The sequence below is a fragment of the Lepeophtheirus salmonis genome, chromosome 10 (assembly GCF_016086655.4).
Source record: "Lepeophtheirus salmonis chromosome 10, UVic_Lsal_1.4, whole genome shotgun sequence".
In the NCBI taxonomy this organism is placed as follows: domain Eukaryota; kingdom Metazoa; phylum Arthropoda; class Copepoda; order Siphonostomatoida; family Caligidae; genus Lepeophtheirus; species Lepeophtheirus salmonis.
Genome location: NC_052140.2, coordinates 20,002,270 through 20,025,741, shown reverse-complemented (window position 1 = coordinate 20,025,741; position 23,472 = coordinate 20,002,270). Strand labels below are relative to the sequence as shown.

General features: G+C 32.9%; 2 protein-coding genes across 2 annotated transcripts; both read left to right on the top strand.

The window, feature by feature from the left end:
* The first annotated feature begins 14,343 nt into the window (after positions 1-14,343).
* On the top strand, positions 14,344-15,714 carry LOC121125314 (uncharacterized). The gene is made up of 2 exons (XM_040720476.2): positions 14,344-14,471; positions 14,538-15,714. The coding sequence occupies exons 1-2, from the start codon at positions 14,457-14,459 to the stop codon at positions 15,570-15,572; spliced, it is 1,050 nt and encodes a 349-aa protein (XP_040576410.1). The 5' UTR covers positions 14,344-14,456; the 3' UTR covers positions 15,573-15,714.
* A 5,168-nt stretch (positions 15,715-20,882) lies between these two features.
* On the top strand, positions 20,883-22,259 carry LOC121125149 (uncharacterized). The gene is made up of 2 exons (XM_040720284.2): positions 20,883-21,000; positions 21,066-22,259. The coding sequence occupies exons 1-2, from the start codon at positions 20,986-20,988 to the stop codon at positions 22,098-22,100; spliced, it is 1,050 nt and encodes a 349-aa protein (XP_040576218.1). The 5' UTR covers positions 20,883-20,985; the 3' UTR covers positions 22,101-22,259.
* The last annotated feature ends 1,213 nt before the right edge of the window (positions 22,260-23,472 follow it).

The window sequence follows — 23,472 nt, the reverse complement described above, 5'->3', positions numbered from 1 at the left end:
CTGTTACGCAAAAACTACGAACTAGTGTAAAAACATAAGGAAAAATTAAAAACATATGACGTCACTAAATATCTCTCTTCATAGAGGGAATTAAATGTCATGGGAATGAAATAATCAGGAATTTATTAGCACCAGAAATACGGCATTGGGTTGAAATTGCAATACATTTATTACTTTGTAGCAAATGCGAACAAACGGAGGTGCGAGTTTATTATATACATGTCACATGCTTAAAAACACATTTATGAAGAGCTTGTTAGACATGAACGTCTTTGCACTTTTCCTTCTTGTCGTCAAATTATCTAAGCTCCAGTGAACTTCATGTTGATCTCTTTATTAATCGTGTTTTAAAGTATTTTTCTTGGTAGATTGGTTAATTCAGATAAGCTACTATGAATAAGTATTGGAGGCAAACCCTTAATTCTGATTAAAATTGTATTTGTTTCACTCAATCGGTAAATCATTTCCAGACATTTTTTTTTTAAAACCAAATCACTCTACAATAAAGAATCAATCATGTAAGCAATAAGTTATTTTTGTTTTTTAAAATATGCGATCAATTATTAGCCAATTATTGCCTACAAGATTTTATTCATTTTATACAGTGCTCCCTGTATATTATACTGCCTTTTTTCCTTCTTCATACTGTATTGCTATATGAGTCTTGAGCACTATTTAAAATGCTCCCGGTGATGTCTTTTCGTACATTTATAAACTATTATTTACTAGCTATGTTGAATCATTGTAGTTTTAAAGACTTTCTTATGGAAATTAGCAAGTTTTTTTTGTATTGCAAAAGACTAAATGTTTCACTTAAGTCAATTTGTATAAATCACTAAATATTCCAATTGTATCTCATGGTTACATAATGAAATAAAACATCTGATGTTATCATACCCAAATACCCAGGAGTGCAATTTTTTATTATTATATATACCGGTAGTTGCATAAATACGTGGACTATTTGTGGCAAATAATTAAATGCGAAATAAAATTCGTATGGCGTATTTTTTTGAGAATTATATAATAGAGAATTTATTCTGGTATAAAATTTAATATAATTACTGAATATAACCGCCATCAGCTACTATGACACCCTCCAAGCGCCCGCGGAAGGTCTTGCACACATTGATGATGTAATGGTCTTCCATGGCTGCCCCATTGCTCATTGACTCTAACCTTCAATGAGTCCGAATTCGGGTGGCAGATAGTACATGCCTTCTTCTTAATTTGCCACAACACACTGTAGTCAAGGGATTCAAATCAGGTGATTGAGGTGGCCAAATGTTTTTGTGCCAAAATGGCATGTTGGCAGCAAGCCAATCCTGAGTCATTCCAGAGGTATGGACAGGTCTTTCAGATCTTTTCCCTCCTTGACAAGCTTCTGGATCTTGAACACAGTAGTCCTGGATAGTCCAGTGTCCTTGATTATCTCCTTGACAGACCTACCGGCGCGGAGGAGAGTGGCAACCATATTACGCTTGGCCTCGTCATTCATCGTAAACAACTTTGTTTGATGCGAGTAAGAAAAACAAAAACAAAACCAAAAGATTTACCGAGTTACTTCTGCTGAATTTTTTTATTTTCGGTCACGGAACCTCGAGATATAAGCGTTTAAAAATTAGTCTGCGTCTTTACGCAACTACCGGTATATATTATGAAAATATTAATAAGAGAGTATTTATTTTAAGACAAAGAGAAACAGCTCAAAAAATATTGAATTGTAAATATTTATATAAGACGTTTTGGTACAGATAAAAAAATATGACATTTTTTTTTTTTTTTCGAAAGCTTCGTTCAGTATTCATTCATTCTTGGGGAAGGAGCATCTAAGCTTAAAGTCCTTAACCTTATGGATAATGGAGAGTAACTTAAAAGATTTGTTGAAGAGTTTTAAGTGGGAAAGTCCTTTTTGGACTCGGAATGTACCGAGTGCGACAGGAAAATTTTCCGCGATTAAGAAGTAAAAGAAAACCTTAATAAGCTTTCATTAGAAAAAAAAAATAATGAAAAATGTTATTAAAAAATTTTTAACTATCAATATTGGCAAGGATTATTCAATATGGCCGCCTCCACTCTCTATCACAGCCTTCAGCCATCAGTGATGCATTGGAGGTCCTATCCAAGGAGAAAATTGCCTCAACTTGCTCCGCATTTCGTTGATGGCTTGCGGCTGCCATTGCAGTTGGAAGGGAAAATAATTTGAATATTTAATTTTGTCAGTTGTTTTTTTTTCCTTTCTTTTTGACATGTGGGAAGGTTGGATTCGTTAGAACTCTACTAATGGGGGGTTATTCTAGTAAAGTCCTAGAGCGCAGCTCATAGAACCTTCCTATAAATTGAAGAACAACCAACTGACACTGTGAACCATTAACGCTACTCTCTACTATTAATGAGAAGAAAGGTTGAGAGATAATGTGAAGATATACTTGTAATTTTTGAAACAAAAGAATTAATCCTAATAATAAGAACCAACTATATACTATAACAATGCCTTTCCCAAAACCGGAAACATGAGTCAAAATCACTTAGTTGCTGCCTCCTGGGATTAGTGTGACTAAGATGACGTACTATCTATTCTTTTGTTTCTTCATCATTGCCCAAATTGGATTATATTTGGGATATGGAATATTATCTATCGATTGCATGCAAAAGGTACAATGTACATAGTCTGTTTAAAATTCACTGAACAGTAAATGTTTAATAAAGTCTGTAACAAACAGACCAAAACAACCAATTATAAGCAAATTATTTATTTGTTTTTGAATAAATGAAACATTTACTGATTTTTTGACCCATAAAATACTATTCTCACAAGTGTTAAATTAATTGTATCAAGTTTTATCAGCCGATATGCTATAACATTTGAAACAAAAAACTAATTTGAAGAATGTTTTGGAGGAAAGAACCTTAGCTGTCATGAAGTTACGTTAAATTAGCTGCAAGCAGCCATAAAAGGAACTAAATTAACACAAACCCCCACTGCATGTTTGGAAATGATATAGGTAGAAATTACTTCTTTCTCGATCCTCAAGTTTGTTCTGAGTCTAACAAGGACTTCAACTTATAATTAGGGATAAAATCGCCTGTATTTTTTCGGTCCCCCGTTATTTTGGTGGTGGAAAACTGAAGAGGGAATAAATACTCCATTTCCTAAGCTGTTGTCATAATCATTTAATTCTTCAAAAGTTAACTTCTTTTTCTAATACATACAAGCTATCATTAATATCTTCAATGATGTATTGAATATTTTTTGTGCTACTAAAAGACGAAGAGTATGTCTGAAGATATGTTGCAGAGTTATAATTGAGAAGTCCTTATCGGAGTCAGAGTATAATCGAAGATCGACATCTGAGTAATTCATGACAATGTCTTGTTTATTTCCTTCTTTCCCTCGTCAATGCACCTTGTAGCTGATCTAATGAAACGCCATGACATCTCTTTTTCAAAATAAATTCTTCCGATTGTCAGAGTTACCATGATGATTTTAGGTTTCTTTGTTTCGTTAACGTTAACATATGAAATAATCCAGTTCAATAATTCTGAATTATGGGCCCAGGCTCATCATTTGGCCATGAATGTAAACAAAATGGCCCCTCAAAATAGTAAATTCTACTTTGGTGTGTTGCGAGAGCCACAGTGTAGTATCCCACTAATTAGTGTTAGTCATAGCAATGTTCCTGGAAGTAATTTTCATTAAAGAGAGCTGAATAACTGTCCTAATTGAGAAATATGATTTTTCTGTCCTATGAAAGAGATTTGGGACTCTTTCAGGGTGGGAGTTGGTCCACTCAATTCAAAATAAACCTACAACAAAGAACCAAATTTTTATCAAAAAAAATAATTTAATTCACTAAACTTTGATTAATAATGTCAAAATTTGGGAGTAAATCCTAAAGAGGCATTATTAAGATAAATATCGAATTGATCAGATTTAATTTTTTCGGAAAGGTATTGACAATAAACAATAACAAGGATTTTTATAAATGTGTGGCTGAATAATATCACATTTCCCTTGAGGAGGGTTGAATTTGATTTCAAAAGTTAATATATTTTAACTTCGTTCCACAAATTGTATTCTATATTTAAATTTATAATATATATTTATATTTTGAATGAACTTTAAAAAAAAAAAAAGTTCAAACCATTTTATATTTTTGTGGTATGTTATTAACATTTCTGTTCAGTGGTTATGTAACAGGTATTTTGCAAAATGCTCAGGCAAAGTGCGCTTTCTAGTGGACAATGAGAAAAATGCATGTGAAATCTAAAAAAAATCTAATAGAGTAGTCAATGGGAATGTTAACTTTATTTACATTGTAGGGTAAAATGATTGTTGGTAATTTGATTATTAACCAATTTTATCATTCAAGATTTGGTTATGACGCAATTTCATTGAAGCCATTTGAATCTGTAGTTTATTTTCATTGAAATTAATATTGTATTCACACAATTAAACTATTGTATGATAAGAAATTATCAAGAGAGAATCAATTTTATTTTGCAAAATATACTTCGGCCAACAGGTTATGCAGGTGAACAGCTGGTCCATAAGAGGGATCAAAACTTATTGTCTTCACTATTCCAAGTATCAATGGCCTTTTCTAATATCCTATTATACACCCCGGCCCACAGGTTGTGCAATTGAACCACTGGTCCAAAAGTTGGATCAAAACCTATCGCCACCATTATTCAGACTATCAAAAGCCCCTTCAAACACTTTATTTTACACCCCAACTCATAGATTAAACAATTTAACTGTTTGTCCACAAGGGATCAAAATCCATCTTCGCCGTTATCCTTAGTATCAAGGACCCCTTTTAATATCCTATGATACATCCCAGCTCACGAGTTGTACAACTGAACGACTGGTCCAAAAGACGTATTATTACGTACTGCCACCACTTCACTGAGCATCAAGGACCCCTTTCAATATCCTATAATACCATCGAACTCATGGGTTGTGCAAGTGAACTGCTGGTACAAAAGGGGGATCATTACTCACCGCCACCCCTTCCCTGAACATTAAGGATCCCTTTTAATATCCTAAAATACTCCCCACCTACGCCTTATGCAAAAGAACCACAGGTTCAAGAAGTGGATGATTACCTACCGCCTCCATTTCCCCGAGCCTCAAGGACCCCTTTCAATATCCCATAATACAATCCAGCCCATGGGATGTGCTAGTGAACTGCTGGTCGAAAGGGTGGGTCATTATCCACCGCCACTGCTTCATTGAGCATCAAGAACCTTCGTTATTCATACAACTTAAGTGTATGAACATTTTTTGGTACGATACTTAGTGGGCTTTGTAGAGGTATGTGTAACTTTGGCGGTGCTTTATGACCGTCAAGTGGCTTTTCTGCAACCGGAGGATTCAGGAGTATTTTAATACTAAAATGTAAGTCAAAAAGGTAAGCATTTTGAATGAACAGGGTAAAATGTGGGTATATAAAAGTATGACTACAGCAACAAGTAAAGATCTAATAAAAATTTAGATTAGAATTGTTGATCCTATTTGATAATATTCGAACTACACAGTTGTATATTTCAAATAAATTTTATTAGTTTCTTCAAAATACAAATAAACAAAAAACTTATATAAATATACTTTTCCACATCAAATGTAATCCTATCAAAAAATACTCTTTTTGTACATACCTAATATTACCTAAAAATTCTTATTTTTGGCCTTAACATAAACACATTCACCATATAAACTACTTTTGTAGCATGTTTGCTATTATGACATTTGCTAATACAGAGGTGTCCTTTTTTTTACAAATGAACTCATTTGTTTGACTCTGTACAATAGCACTACTTAAAGCCTTGTTCATTTCCATCTGACAGAATTGATGCGGTCAGTTACAAGTTAACTTCCTTTGCTCTGGGCACTTCATCAACAATGAGGAAAGACTCCTTGCAATGCTCAAAATGCTTTCGTACATTGAGCTATGTTAATTAATTTATTTTTTTGTCCCTAATCTATAATATCAATTCGTTGCAACATGGATTACAACAGCAAAAACGTGGAGGGGATTTGTTTTTCGAGAAAACTTGGACTTTGACGCACTGTTCTATCTCAGTCTCCTTAAACTGCCTTGAGGAGAGTTGTATCAACCTGTTTTATTGTTCTTCTTGCTTCTGATTAGCTCCACTCTGTTACACTGCCCGTCATGAGCATATTTTCAATGCCACATATAAGAATGTTTTTAATATCTAGACTTGCTCTCTCATATTATTGCTGAGATTGTAAATTGTGGGAATTTCCATACAAAAGTTCAATTCTATAACCCGTGGGCCGAGGTCTATTATAGACTATTAGACAAGGCTCAATGAAATGGTGGGAGTATCCAATGACCCACCGTTTTGACCAGTGGTTCACTTGCGAAATCCATGGGCCTCTGTCTTATAGGTTCGTAAAAGGGATCCTTGATGAAGAGGGTAGCAGTAGCTGTGGGTAATTGTACACCTTTTGCAATAGGGGTTCACATAAAAACCCCATGGGCCAGAGTGTATCATAGAATATTAGAAGGGTTCCTTGATACTTAGGATAGCGGTGGCGACAGATTTGATTCCCGTTGTGGACAAACAGTTAAATAGCGTAACCTGTGGGCTGGGGTGTATTATAAAATATTTGAAGGGTGCTTGATACTCAGGATGGTAGTGGCGATAGGCTTTGTTCCACCTGAAAAACCTGCGGGCCGAGGTATATTTAGCAAATTAAAATGGAGTCTCTTCTGACAATTGATTTATCATACTCTGGTTTGATTGTCATAATATAATTTAAATTTCGATAAAAATGTACCAAATCAATAATGTCTAGCATTTTAATATAATGGGTCAGTTGAAATATTTTAACGGGCCACAGAACCTAGTACCATAAATTTCTGGAAAAATGCATATATAAAACAAAACTATTAAATAAAATTTACTTCCATTTTAGACAAAATATAAAAACGGCCCAAATCTAATTTTTCAAGGCCAAACTACTTAATAAAAGCTAAACTGGTAATCCTGTTAGAATCTAACAAAATAGGAGATACCGTACAATATTTTTCCATGTTTTGACATATTATGAGCGTTCTACGCGTTTTGATGATATTGTGACAATTTCCCTAAAAATACTCTTTGAAGTGAGAATGAGTCGTGAACTGCACCTAAACATTCAACGGGCTGCAATGTTGGCTGTGATCCACAAGTTGGACATCCCTACACTAGATAGATTATCTAATTGCTTGCAATGAAATTGTATCTTAATTATATCCTTTATGATCAAATTGCTTGCAATGAATTGTTTAATAATTTAATTGCTTGCAATCAATTGTTTAGTAATCAAATTACTCACAATCATTTTACCTGACAATGTAAATGCAGTTAAAATTACCTTTGACCACTCTTTTGGAAATTTTATACATTGCCATATTACCCATAACACATATATTTAAAAGTTTTAAATTTTAATACCTGTCTGGACCCTGGATCTATTCGCCCTTCTGCCTGTATTATTTTTCTGGGGGTATTTATCCACTTCAGGACTGAAAAATCTGTTTACTAACTTTTAATTATCATCTTTTGTTACACTTTAAATTTTATTCCCTCATAATTCATTTTTAATTTTTTTTCTGATTTATAAACAAATTCTGAATTTAATTATCGAAATAGTAAAGAAATATTTTTCTCTATGGTTATCCATCCCTAAGATGAATATCTATGAAAAAGAGAGATAGAGGGGATTTGGAAGATGAATTATTTAGTGTAGAACATGTCTAAATAGTGAATAATTTATAAATTATTAGCGTAATGATACTCGGCATTGCTGAGGCGAGCATTAGGGTATTCTTACATGCATTATAGTAAGAGATAGGTTTTTGGTAAAAGTACAAGAAAAAAGCGGGAGCGAGACATGTTGCTCTACTGAATTAAAACCATTTTTAATAATAACTGCCTGTTACATTATTTTAGAGGGAAAAAAGGAATTACTGGTATAAAGAGGAGAACCTTCTTCATTTAAAATAGCTTTAGTGCAGGGAAAATATTATAATTGTGTTATTAGCTTCAAATACTAAACCAATATATATATACTAAAAAAATTGTTTAGATGAAAATTCCATCTTTTCATCTAGCTAAAAAGTTGGCAAATCAAAATTCGAGGAGAAAATTTCATAAAATTGTTGTGCACTAATTTAGCAAGGAAATATTTAATAGCATTTATTGGCATTGTAAAGAAAAAAACATAAAAATAATATATTCGTCGTACTAGCAAAACCAAAAAAGTTAGTTGTATTTTTAAAGATGAAAGCAATATTTAAAAAAGTAAAAAATGCATGTTTTTTTCAAAAAATTAAAAGTTCTTGATCGGATTTTTTGAATTTTTTTTCAATAAGTCCAAAGTTCAATTGGATTTTTTCAAAAAATTTGCTAAATATTGCAATAATTATATGATGAACAATACGGAAATCGAAAATATTTTACAACTAATAATATTTATGTATATCGTTTTGTGTCAATTCTTCTTAAAATAATTTTCAATTTAAAAAATATTCAGGAAATGACAGATACTTCAGTTGGACATCAGTTTTTATGTGCTAAATTTATAAGTACACGAATCTGCAGAAAAATTTTACATATCTTTTTTATCTACCAATTCCAATATTTCATAGTCTTCGTGCATTTAAAAAAAAAATAATTAAGTACAGTACAGTTGCTTTTGAGACGATAGTCACTTTTTAGTTTATAACTGAACCCTCTAATTAGACTCTTTATACTCCAACCCCTATTTTTATGTTTTGAGTATAGAATAAACACTCATTATATCATACCTCCATCTCCAAAAATCAGCCTTCTCTGTCTTAACCTTGCCATGTTCAAGAGAATCCCCTATGCAAATTCTCAGCCTCCTAGGCCGAACGGTGTGGTCACCCATAAAAGACACGGACATATTGAATTTGATATATCTATAAGATTATCAAACCTACACTGCGTTACCTGACTTACACAAAAGTATACATAATTTTTTTTGTGTAATTTCTGCTATAACATCTAATATTTTTTCTAATCAGTATTCGGAACGTTGATTGGTTGTATTTGAATTAAATATTTTAAGCTAGAAACATGCCCAAACAATCATTGCCTAATTATTCCATGGTTGAGAAGAATTGGGTAACTATCGACTTATTTTGGGCCTTTTTTTTTTTTTGTTTCTTTTCGATTAAAAGGTTGCAGTACACGTCGTTAAAAGGGACGACGTGTTTATGGCCTAAAGAATTAAATATTCTTTTCTTCAACTAATCTTTTCAATTATGAATTTACAGCTTTAAATTATAATGGTAAAAATGTATTCAGCTAATGCTAAAATATGTTTTTATGTATGGCGTTGATCTCTTTGAAAGTTCAGTGGAATACAAAAAATTTGTCAGAACAATTTCCTCTGAAATCTGTTGGCGGAGTCATCCAAATATTTTGACCGCCATGGTTGTTACTCCCCTGTATAATATAACAAAGATTCTTTTGCAGAGGACTTGGAAAATAAATGTAGATTGTTATTCGTTTTTGCCTGAGAAAATTGTACAGGAATGAAATGGATAGAGAAATCTGTTACATTTACTAAATGAAACAACATTTCCAAGGGATGTTGTTGATGGTTTAGCGGATGATTTTTCAGTTAAATGGTGTGTGTTTTGTGATGCCGCTCAAAAGGGATGGGCTGGTATGCTTTATTTACATATTATAAAAGAAGATGAGTCAGTATTCGTAAATTGTTTAACTAGTAGAACAAGAGTGAAAACGTTAAAGGTTATGTCTATTGCACAAATGGAACTAGAAGCTGCTGTCATGGCTTCAAAATTGGTTTTTCAATTTGAGTCTATCCCTCCCTTACAAGTAAACACTCTGTACGCGCTTGAACAGACTCGATGATGGTTTTGCATTGGGTTAAATAGGACCCTTCTCGTTGTAAGACCTTCATTGCCAATAGAGCCAATATGTTGGAAACATGTTTCTGGACATGAAAATCCACCTGATATTGGTAGTCGAGGTGTGCTGCCCAAATAATTTGTCAGATCTAAGATTTGGATGAAGGGATTCACGCAGTTATCTTGGCCTTCACATAAATAGGAGATTTATCCAGGAGTGGTAAAATAGAATGACAAGATTTAATTAGACAGATAGGAAAAGAAGGTGGTTTTTAATACAGTTTTAAAGAATGAATGATTCCTAGGTTAGATGAGTAATTTTAATACTATAATGTTTACTTATACTTAATCAGTGCAACTCCATCTGGTGAGATATACTACTTGGATAAGACGTTTTATTCTTTGGTTAAAAGGAAAAAAAGAACATTTTTAATGAAACATTGTCTTTGGAGGAAATAGAAATATCTGCTATATGTTTGACACGTCGTCAACAGGTCCCTTATATGGGAAATATTATTAAGAAGCTCCAATCAGATGAAGAGTTGGATAATAAATGTAAGATTGCTGGTGTAAGCCCTTATTGGGATACGAACGACTTAATCATCAAGGTTGGTGGCAAATTGGGGAATGTTATGTTTTTATCAAATCAAGAAAAACATTCTAAATTATAAGCAAGGACACATTGCTTGTGTCTAGGATTATTGCTTCTGAGCATATTCGATTATTACATACCAGGCCTCAGAGTGTTTAGTCAATGATAGGAAGAAAGTATTGAATCATTATTGGACGTTAGTTCCCATAATATCAATTTTGTAAATGTATAACTTGCTAGAGAACATTGATCGAGCTAAGATTGGCCCTCTTTTCCATATTCCATCAGTAGATTATGTAGGTCCCATAATGATCCAAGCTAACCAGAAGAATCAAAACTTATGTAAAGCATATATCTGCCTTTTTGGAGATATGTTTACCTGGGCTGTTTATTTGGAGTTAATTAACAGTCTCTCAACTATACACTTCTTCTTAGCATTAAGGCAATTAACTTGTAGACGAGGATTCCACATATTAAATGGGCATACCATGGAAATAACTTCCTTGGTGCATCAGATCTATTTACAAGTTTCCATAAAAAAAATAGAGACGAAATATTTTATTGATGTTGAGACAATGGTTTTTGGTGGAAGTTTATACCTCCTAGAGCTCCAAATCAGGATGATCTTAGGAAACCCTAATAAAGTTCATAAAGACTCTTTTGAATCGTCATTTTAGACTGGTAAGTCTGAATTATGAGGAAATGGCGACAGCAGTAATACAGAACATTAGACCCCTAACTCCTTAATCAGTAGAAGATCAAGAGATGAAATAGCTATTACGCCCTCGATGAGAATGACTAGGTTTAACATAATGGATCTTCCCGAAGAATTGGTTAAGATGTCGTATGCATCCCATACGAGATTGAGAAAGTTGGGTGTTGTTCTTCAGAGAGTTAAGGATTGATGGAAGAAGGAATATTTAATAGATCTGCAAAAGGGATCTAAAAGGAAATTTAAATCAAGAAATCTGACTGATGACACATCGTGCTTTTTGCAAATGAGAAGGCATTTAATGATTGGCCTATCATTATTATTCAGAAGACAATATTGGGATCGGATATTTTGATTAGAAGCTCTGAAGTGAGAACATCAGATGAAAGAAAACTACATCGTCCTTCCTACTAAACCCGCATTACTTAAACCTTTTTCGTATGACAACAAGTAGTTTGTCATCGGAGGGGAGTATGTTTTAGATAGTGTATTAGAGCCTTCAAGGGAAGGGGGTTGCGTTTCTTTATCTTATTAATTGTTGGGCATTCCTTGTTTTGTTTGTAATTAAACTACCTTTTTAATTTGTAGTTGATGTTTTTTCTTTTGTTAATAGAATTGTTAATAAAAACCTTATTGTGAATACACGTGTGTATTGTGGAGGCTTTGCCAAACGGTCACTTTACCAGAAAAAAATAATATATACCATGATGATTCATCCTGCAATACAATGTCGTTATGTTTCCATTCATGTAATTTCATTGATGAAAGGAGTAACATGTTTAATTATTCTCCCCTAATTGCAATAATTAAGTATTGCATTAATTAATAATTAATTCTTTTCAGACTTCTTCTCTCTATTGAATGTTTTTTATCTTTTGAATTATTTCATTTATTGAGTAGAAGTCATGATTTTTCTTGGAACAGTTCTTATAGCTTCTGAAGCTGACTGTTATGATGAAATGAATAAATTATAAAATGGAAATAAATACACAATTTATTTTTAAAATTGGAGTATTATGATTGGGAATCAAAGTTACAAAATATTGGAGCATCAAATATGTTTATTATTTGATAGGACTGTGTCCGTTTTGCACAAAGACATTAGGTGCCCTGAAACCACAGAATATTTGTTGAAAGTTAAATTAACCAAAATAGATAACACTATACATAGAACATTGGGCAGCAAAACGTGGACTCACAATACACCTAGCCTTCATAATCCTTTTCAAAACGTGGCGCGGGATCTTTGTATATGAGGGCAATGCTAATTCACCCTTTACGACCTTCTGGATGGCCCAAACAGCCACAGATAAGTCATTGACGAGATAATCGATTTGGCAGGGTTCTCCAAGGTAGAAAAGAACTCCAGGTCCCTATTTAAATTGCCTTCTCGACTTCTTGTTTTCCTGGAAAGGTCTTTTCCATTATTCTTGATCTTGCCTACCTTGAAAACCAGGCTGCTGGAGCACTTGACAATTTCAATAATACGAGATTTTGGCTTCTTGCTCACATCATGATGATGGGATGACGAAATTTTTATTATAGTTTGATTTTGCACAAAAAATGGGCAACACTCAAAAAATAGCTAAAAAATTCTAATTTTTTAGCTTGAACTGTACCAGGTGGTCCCTTTATATCCGTAAGCCTACTAATTAAATAATTAATGAAGTTTGAGCAATTGAAATTAATTATTATATTGTTATATTAAAGCATGAACAATCAGTTACAAAATAAAACAAATTTCAGCTCTCTAGCTTTGGTAAAACTCGAGAAATGACACTTGAACGTGAGCAACAAATTTCCAATCGCACACTCCAAGCAGTTAAGCGTCTCCAGAACCATTGTCTTTCCCGTCAGCCGGTCTGAAACGTTGGTGAGGAAGAAAGGCTTTGTCAAAAAGGCCAAACAGAATCGGAGGAGTTAAAGAAAACACCCATGGTCAATCTCCTCAAGTCCACGAGGGCCCATGCTAAAGATATCGGGATTTCACACTTGAACGTCCAGAGAACTATCAAAGAAGTGGGTGGAAAGAGCCTTGTTAGGGTGGAGAGGCAACTTTTGACGCTAGCAATGGAAGAAACCCATATCATCTGCCTCTTCTGAATTTTTTAAACAATTTTTTGAAACTTTTGACCCAACCTAAAGCCCCGATGCCAAGCCCCTCGACTATATCTATTGGGTGCATATTGAGGGAAAAGCCTGTAATATCTGTCATCCAAACACCGAGGCCATCAATGCCACTGTCAGTCACCTTTAGGACGCCACGAGAGGGAATACATCGGCAGAGGTTGCCAGGGCTTCCTCCACCACCTGGAAGCCATTATGGCACTAAAGGTGGCTACATAAATGTTTAAGAGAGCTCAGACACACATCTATTTGTAGTATTAATTTTTTTGAAATATACTCTTAATTAATTAATTATATATTTTTGAAGTTTAAAATTCAAAGTGTTCAGATTTTAATGGACCACCTCAAATTGAAAAAAAAAACAAAAAAACAAGTAAGGACTTTTAAGAAAAATAGTTAATTAAATAACGTAAACCTTGATTAGAAATGGCTAAATGTATAAATAAATTCAAAACAAGGCATTATCTAGATAGATCAATAATGTCCTATAATCTGATTTAATGTTTCAGGAACATATTGAAAAGTATTGGCGATAAAATATAGATTCAAAGGAATATGAACCATTTTTAACAATCATGGGATTTAAAATATCCAAGTTTTCTAAAGGAGGGTTATACTTTATAACATTGAGTTCTTCTATAAAATACTAGATGGACACAAGGCTATTAAATTTATAATTGGTACATACACCCCACGTAATGAACAAAGGGTAAAAAATGACAACATGAGTATCAGAAAATTTGTAATTTTTTTTTTCTGAAGATGTAAACTAAACGAGTTATACTGTATATGGATATACATACAGTATACAATGCAATAGGTTAATTCGAAGATACACATCCATAAATAAGATAAATTGACCCTTCCTTCATTTTATATGGGTGTTTAAAAAAAATATTCCACGTAAGAAGACATAATCACCTAACCCTTAAAATCTATTACAATAACAAGACGAAACGGCCGGCATGCTTTACAAAAAAAAAAAACTGTCTTTCTTCTTTAATCCACAGAACCAAGCTTTACTATATAAACACATCTTAAATTTCAAGAAGACATCAGTCATATTTTGTGATTAGCAGTGTGCATTGTCACAGGCTAAATTGGAATCAAAATGGCATCATTTAAGGTTAGTTTTATTAAAATTATAAAAAAAAAGAGAAAATCATATTCACATTTAAATTTTATATTTCAGTACATTTGTTTGATCGCTTTAATCGGATCTGCCGTTGCATCCGGAGGACCAAGACCAAGAGCAAGAACTCTTACCGTCAACCGTGCAGGAAAATCTCTTCTCAATACCTTCCCCTTCAATGATGGAGCTCGTGGAACTGCCCGTGCTGCTCATGCTGAACACCATGAACATGATCATGCTCATGCTGAACATCCAGCTGCCTCTGACAACAGATTGGCCCGTCAAGGAGGTGGTGATGATGTCCCACTTGACATTGGATCCATTGCTGCTGCTGGAGAGCGTTGTATCGACAAGGTTGTCATGGTAGAAGAAACCGAATACGATGACCACATCGAATGCCACCACAGCTACTCTGAGAGATGTCACACCACCTACACCACCGACTTCGAACCTCAACAAGAGGAAGAGTGCGAAGAAAACTTCAAAAAGAGTTGTTTCATCGAATACAAGAAGGTTGCTGTTGATGAGACCGTCAAGTTCTGTCACACTCCCTTGGTTTGTGAAGGTGAAGGACCTGAAGAATGTAAGACTGTCTACGAATCCGAGTGTGAAACCAAGTACCACGAACACGATGTTGAGGATGACGTTGTCAACTGTGAGACCATCCAAGAAGAGAAGTGCGAGGATGTCACCCAAGGTTACACCACTGAGCAAAAATGTACCAAATGGCCCAAACAAGTCTGTACCAATGAAAAGAAGAACGTCAAGAAATACAGTCCCCAAACTGAATGTAAGAAGGTCCCCAGACAATTGTGCGGTCCCTCCGGCTGTGTTCCCCAACCAGGACCCGAAGAGTGTTTCGATAAGAAAGAAACCATCGTCCAAGAAGTCCCAGAGGAACAATGTAACTTGGAACCCCAAAAGTCCTGCAAACAAATCACCAAATTGGTTCCCAGCCTCAAACCTGTTGAGGAGTGCGTTGATATACCCAAAGAGGTCTGCTCCCGTTCCAGAAAGAACCCCAGAAAGGTCCAAAAGCCTGTTGTCAAGAAGTGGTGCTACGTTCCATCTGCTGCTTCTGGTTTGGCTGCTTAATTTTTCTTATGGAAATTACAACAAAACACAAATGAAAACATTACCAACATTTTGATATGCCCTAGTCAATTTCATATTGCTACTCTTATGAATTTCTATATTAATGATACATTTTGGTGAATTAATAAACTATTAAAATCGATTCATCAAGTTATTATGATTTATTTATGGTAGTGGTTTTGAGGACAAATGACAGATTGACTTGATCCACACCTATACTTACTTGAAGATTTTAGTGGGCTGAGGGTTGGAAATAACGTTGCTCAAGTAACTTTTATAATGTTGTCAATTTCTGATTTCTTATTGCATGGTTCTTTAAGAAAATTTGTCTTGATATTATGCTTATTCATATTAATATGCATATAAATCAAATACGAGAGAGAAATTATATCTTTTGTAGCTTATCTACATTAAGGGGAGGATAAAACAATAAATTTGTATTGTGTATTTATGAATGTTAATGGTAATTTTTCTATTTCAAGAGTTAATTTATTTAATGACGTTAAAGTTACTTATTAATTTCATCCTATAATGATATTACAATGGTTTATGTTCAATACAAGAAAAAGTGAAGTACTTTACTTAATGAGATGTGATCTTCTCCATCCTTATACCTCAGTCCTCCGTAATACTTCAGACCAAACAAACTCATAACCTCCTCCACATAATAGGACCTTCCATTTACTTACATGCCTCCCAATAGCTAATTGTCCGAATATGTCGAAATGTCGAAATCCCTCTTATTCTACTCCAACAATATATTATACCCTTTGTAAAGTGATCTCCTTATAATTAAAGGTTACGATATTTGAATTTGAACTATCCGGTGTGGATGTCTCCAATTTCGTTCGAGATAGAAACAAAAAATATAAAGTGTATGCAAACTTATACAATGTACCCCAATATTTAAAAATGTTTCTACAATTCAGAGCCCCTCACTTTTAGGATTCCCTAGATTCGACTATACAGTTGATCCACCCTGGCTGCTCTAACATTTTATCAGCAGAGTATTTTTCAATTTTATGCATCTAAATCATAGAATCTTTAATTTGAAGGTCACATAAAGAGGTCCTGTTTGATAAGTTATCATTCGGGTTGAGAGAAAGTTTGTATTGAAACTAGTGATGGGACGATTAATTAGAATCGGGTCTTTTTTTCTGGAATTGGGATCGGTATGGAGCAAGTAATATTTAATTTGCCATTCAAATTCTTATTTTTTACTAGTATTTAACTATTTATTATATAATTATGAAGAAAAAAAAAAGGAATTTATGCTTTTTCTAGAAAATTAAACTTTAATTTAAATTTTCAAATTTTTTTTTTTAAATTTAATTTTCCGTGAATTATTTGAAAAATGGGTTTTGATATTTAATTTTTTTCAAAAACATTTTTTTAACAAAGTTTTATATCAAAAAAAATTTAATTTTTTTCAGACGGTATAGAGATTTATTTTTTAAACGTCACCGGAGGAAGACCATGGGTTTCCACGTATCTTCAAATTATGTATCATGGATGAGAAACAACCAAGCTAAGGCATTGGATGCAATTTCCATCAGGCGAAGAAAAATAATAAGCTGAATGAATGATCGGGATTGCTTTCCAACTATTCTAATATCTTCCGAGTCAAACGGGAGCGAAATGGTTCCAGAAGTTATATTTAATAACTTGTCGAGCAGTAACAATATTTGTTACATAACAATTCCCAGATCAATTATACATTCACTATTTTTGTCCACGTAGGAGATATCTGTGTTAATACGACAAATAAACGTGATATAATCTTGAACTTTTGGTGACTTTAAAACACGGGTTTGTCTACGTAGCTGGTCCTATAAAAAATTGTATATTCTCTTAATATCATGTATATTGCCATTGATATGCTTATAAATATAAAAAAAGGGATTAATTCTACCTTGGTGGGCTTATTTACTTATACCAAGAGTCATTTAATAACTTTATTGTACATTTTTTTAACAAATATTAGCATGGCTATTGGTTTGAATGTGGATAGTCCAATAACTGTAATCTAATTTTTTTTAGTAGTGTTTAATAGTACTGAATGTGCAAAATGTGAAATGGACACGGACTACTTGGTTCCCCTGTTGCGTGACCCCTGTAAGAATAGTCTTATTCAGAAAATCAAGATTCAAGCAAATCTATCGAAGTTGAATAGTTATACACTCAGGTCCTGATGAAACTCTTACATGAAACTTTTGCCTTAGAACTGTCAATCAGTATTTTAAAGAATAAAATTTAATATCAAAAGGCAAGGTGAATATTCAAAGGAAACATTGCTGATTGGATTCATCATGCAAGGCCCGCATCCCCTTTTTTTTATAGAAATTGGTAAAATGAAATCAGCACCAATTTTTTTAGTGGGAAGATGTTGGAATATAGAATAATATCGTCTTAATATAGAAGACGAAGAAATCAACCAGACAATAATTCAAGCAAACCCTTCACTTCATTGATGAGTGAAGTAATAAATATCACTTTTAAACAAAATTCATGTCTTGGAACGCCGGCCCCCTAAAACCAACATTAATTAATATTTAAGCGATAAAACCCGAAAATAATCTTTAAAATTTTCAATTGCTGAAAGTTTTACCCAATAGGCCTTTCTTAAAAAATCATCTTTTTAGAGTATAATTTCGATTCAAAGACATTTTTCGTAATTAAATAATTATACGAAAGAAATTAAAAGGTCATTTGATAAAAAATATTCCAGTATTCCAAAAATATATAAATATATATTAAGTTATCTTAAACAAAGTTCCTACAAAAATGGGTCTAATAATACAAAAATCAAATAAAATGAAGAGTATTAATTTGAAGGTGATAAACATATTGTAGAAGTAAAACAAGTTAAGAAGCTAAATACTTATATAAGTCAATCAGATTCATTTGCATCTAGTCAATAAATACTAATACAATACATTGGATATTAAATATATTTAAATTGGGATTAAACTTCCAGTCTCTAAAATATGAATGACTTAAATTACAATTTATTCAAATAATCGAGTTAATTATTTTTAATTTTGAAACATGTTCACGCCACCATACTTATGTTATTTATTAAATATTCAATTAAAAAATTAAATGTTTAGCTGAAAAAATCATTCATAATCTAACTTTTTGTGGGTAAAAGATAATTTGAAATTAAAATATCTGGTTTATTCTTTCATTTTCGTTCTAATATAAAGTAATTGAAGAAAAAATATTAGTTATCATCTATAATCCTGCATTTTAATGGATTTTTGTTTGACTATACACATTTTGTAAGAACTGCATTCAAAATAACTTAATAGATAATATATCTATTGAATGCTAAAAGATTTTGTATCAATTGTTCTTTTCCCTTAATTTTCATCTACATATTTTATTTCAGAATATGGCTATGAGTCGAAATTATACTCAAACACATTATTTTTAAGAAAATGTTTGAACGTTTTAATGGCCATTTTGGTGTTCTACGGCTTAAATTACAATAATGAATGTGGGTTTAAACCGGTTGATGAAAATGCTATTCCATTCTGTAAAAATATTTATTATAATATATTTTTAATACAAATATTTTTCTATAAAATGAAAGCAAAATTACTAATATTTATTAACAAAAACGACAATAGTGCTGTCTACATTAAAGGATAATTTTGGGGAATATATACGAAAAGTCATGATTTCTAAGTTTGTAACTTATAAATCTTTTATATTTTGATATACCAACCATTTAGGTTTCAAATTAATTATTTTGTCTTAAAAGCAAATACAAAATTTTTACTTTTTTTACCTTTCATATAAAACCCTTAAAAAGGTAGTTCATCACTTGTACATTTTTAGCAGGTCACACATTTTATATTTTATAAAACAGTCAAAATAGATCGCAAAAGTCACTCCCATTTAAAACCTATTGCATTCTAAACACTACAATTAATCTATCATAGAAAAAAATTAATAAATAAACCCCAGCCATTACTGGGGTATAAGTGTGTGCCAATAAAAATACGGGAGCTGGGGCAGCTATAGCAGGAGGGAGTCAGGATCTAAAAGGTAATTGAGGCCTATTAGTACAAGCCATAAAAATACTAACAATAATAATCGAAATGAAACTTTTATACTCTCTATAATTTAGTCGTTAAAATTAACTATTAAGTAAATTATTAAAAAAAAATCTGATAATTAGTTTTTGTATAAAATTAAGTTTCGAGAATTATCACCTAGAATTTTTAAAACTTTTTTAGACAACTTTTGAGTATAAAAAACAATAATTGATAAAAAAAGCGGTTTTTTATTGGGAAAATTTATTGTTAATTTCAAATATGTGTTTATACTTAATATACTATTATTAAATCCTGAGAAAATACGATTTAAAGGTAAAAAAACACCATACTTTAAGGGTTTTGTTTTGAAATATAAAACGTTGTGACTTTTCAATTGTTTTCATGTCCAAGCAAATTATTTGACGCATAAATAATATGTATTTTATTTATAAAAGTGTATTTGGTTCTAGAAGGTTTTTTTAAGCTGTAATATTGATTTGAATTTATTATTTTTGAAGCAGAAATGTGGGAATGTTAAGTATTAAAAAATATATTGAAATACTAATAGATGCACTATGGAATTTTATAAGTTATAACTTACATTAGGAAGGCATAATTGCAACTAAGGGAAGCTACATTAATGATTAAGTGAACTTAGATACAGATCTATTTATAGTATTAATTTTGTTGAAATTCTATTGTTAATTAATAAATAATACCTGTTGAATTTTAAAATTCAAAGTGTTCAGATTTTAATGGAACTCATGGTAATTCGGTTCTATTTCTGAATAATGATAATAGTCCCAAATAACTATAATCTCTGATTTTTTTAAATTCTATGATTCAGATAAAAACTGAGATCAGTTTGGTGCTCCAAGATAAATTATATATTTGGTTTCATTTCATTGGTAAAAATACCCTGTTCCCAAGTATTAGATACTATTTATAAAAAGAAAAAATATCCTTATTCCATATATGATGAAACATAATTTTTGACACTCCAGTGAATTTCTCAAAGAGCCAGTAGCTGACAATTATCATTTATGCTTCACATAAATACTCCTTATTTCTATCAAAAGATCAACTTCTCTGTTTCCTATTAAACTGAATGGTTATGATATCATGATGGAAGAGAAATATACACATTCTTTTAGTAAGAAATGGGCGTAAAAATACAAGATCACCGAACCCTTACAGTATATAATAATAAAAATTAGGGCCGGCAAGCTTCACAACATGAACTCTTGTCTTTTTTTCTTACACCAGTATAATCAAGCGTTACTATATAAACACATGTAAATTTAAAAGAAGGCATCAGTCTTATTTTGTGATTAGCAGTGTGCATTGTCACAGGCTAAATTGGAATCAAAATGGCATCATTTAAGGTTAGTTTTATTAAATTTAAAAAAATAAGAGAGAACCATATTCACATTTAAATTTTATATTTCAGTACATTTGTTTGATGGCTTTAATCGGATCTGCCGTTGCATCCGGAGGACCAAGACCAAGAGCAAGAACTCTTACCGTCAACCGTGCAGGAAAATCTCTTCTCAATACCTTCCCCTTCAATGATGGAGCTCGTGGAACTGCCCGTGCTGCTCATGCTGAACACCATGAACATGATCATGCTCATGCTGAACACCCAGCTGCCTCTGACAACAGATTGGCCCGTCAAGGAGCTGGTGATGATGTCCCACTTGACATTGGATCCATTGCTGCTGCTGGAGAGCGTTGTATCGACAAAGTTGTCATGGTAGAAGAAACTGAATACGATGACCACATCGAATGCCACCACAGCTACTCTGAGAGATGTCACACCACCTACACCACCGACTTTGAACCCCAACAAGAGGAAGAGTGCGAAGAAAACTTCAAAAAGAGTTGTTTCATTGAATACAAAAAGGTTGCTTTTGATGAGACCGTCAAGTTCTGTCACACTCCCTTGGTTTGCGAAGGTGAAGGACCTGAAGAATGTAAGACTGTCTACGAATCCGAGTGTGAAACCAAGTACCACGAACACGATGTTGAGGATGACGTTGTCAACTGTGAGACCATCCAAGAAGAGAAGTGCGAGGATGTCACCCAAGGTTACACCACCGAGCAAAAATGTACCAAATGGCCCAAACAAGTCTGTACCAATGAAAAGAAGAACGTCAAGAAATACAGTCCCCAAACCGAATGTAAGAAGGTTCCCAGACAATTGTGCGGTCCCTCCGGCTGTGTTCCCCAACCAGGACCCGAAGAGTGTTTCGACAAGAAAGAAACCATCGTCCAAGAAGTCCCAGAGGAGAACTGTAACTTGGAACCCCAAAAGTCCTGCAAACAAATCACCAAATTGGTTCCCAGCCTCAAGCCTGTTGAGGAGTGTGTTGATATACCCAAAGAAGTTTGCTCTCGTTCCAGAAAGAACCCCAGAAAGGTACAAAAGCCCGTTGTCAAGAAATGGTGCTATGTTCCATCTGCTGCTTCTGGTTTGGCTGCTTAATTTTTCTCATGGAAATTACAATAAAAGACAAATGAAAATATTACCAACATTTTGATATGCCCTAGTCAATTTCATACTGCCACTTTAATTAATTAACTCTCAATGTTCTGTACTATTGATACATTTAGGTCAATTAATAAAGATATTAAAAACAATAAATATTATAGTAGTTTTATTAGGCTATCAGACGTCTTTAAATCCAATATACATGATATCTTTTTCATTCGGTAGAAGCGACCGAGAATCGAATAATTTTAGGAAAATAATTTCTCCCTAAGTGTGTTTTCCATTGAGCTACGTCCTTATATTTAACAAATTATTTATCAGATAATTTAATTGCAAAGTACTTATTGGATTTAAAATGGTCATTTGCATACGTATATATAAGTACTAGCAAATTCTCATGATATGAAGTTTAGATATATCTTTGATAGTGTACTAATGTCTATTTGATCAAATCTTAGTTCTTTAGTAAATTTCAATTCCTTTTTTGTCTTCTCAATAGGCTCTATAAAAAGTTTTGTGGTATTCTTGAAATTATACAAGCTTGTATTATATGCTTTTATATCAAATAGGCTGGGGATTAATTCTACTTGGGTAGTTTTATTTACTTTTAAATACACAACGAAGTCATTCTTATTATTTATGTACAATTTTTTTCCAGCAAATTTTAGCACAGTTGTGTAATATGTTTTGACATTTTATTTGAAATTTTGGAATAGATATAGAAACAAAGAATCATATATGAAACTTACCTACTAAATTCTCGTACTTAGATTTTCAAAGGGAAAAAAAGACTCTATTTGCTATGTAATGTGCAAAGCCAATGGAAGTAAATACTGACGTATTCTGAAACTTGAATCCATTATTTCGTAACAAGTGGTTACTTATCAATCAATTGGTACTAATATTTTCTCTCTACAGGGTCGTTCAGGTAAATCCGGACTACCTTTAACAGTATCTTGATCAATAAGAGAAGTAAGTGGAGGTTTTAAATCTTATTTATAATTTCTATATATATAAAAGAAAAAAATAATTCAATGTATTTGCTGGAAACTGTAGAACGGGTGGTTACATGGCGCTTTTCGGGAAGAATTTTAATCAGAGTCACAGAAGATGACTTGAAGGAACGTATCATGATTCATGTCATACAAGGAATATGGGAGTGCGTGTTTTTATCTTTCCAGGACTTGTGGGCTTTTCTCTAAAATGCCCACAAGCCTTCCAGCGGTTGTAGACATGCCCGCGCAAGCAAATTCGACGATGGTGTTCCCCTGTGTCTCTTACACCGTAAATATTTATTTCGAATTAAAAATTGTGCAACTAACTTAAAGCTGAGGCTATAACGGAGAACCTCTAAATTTAAAATTGA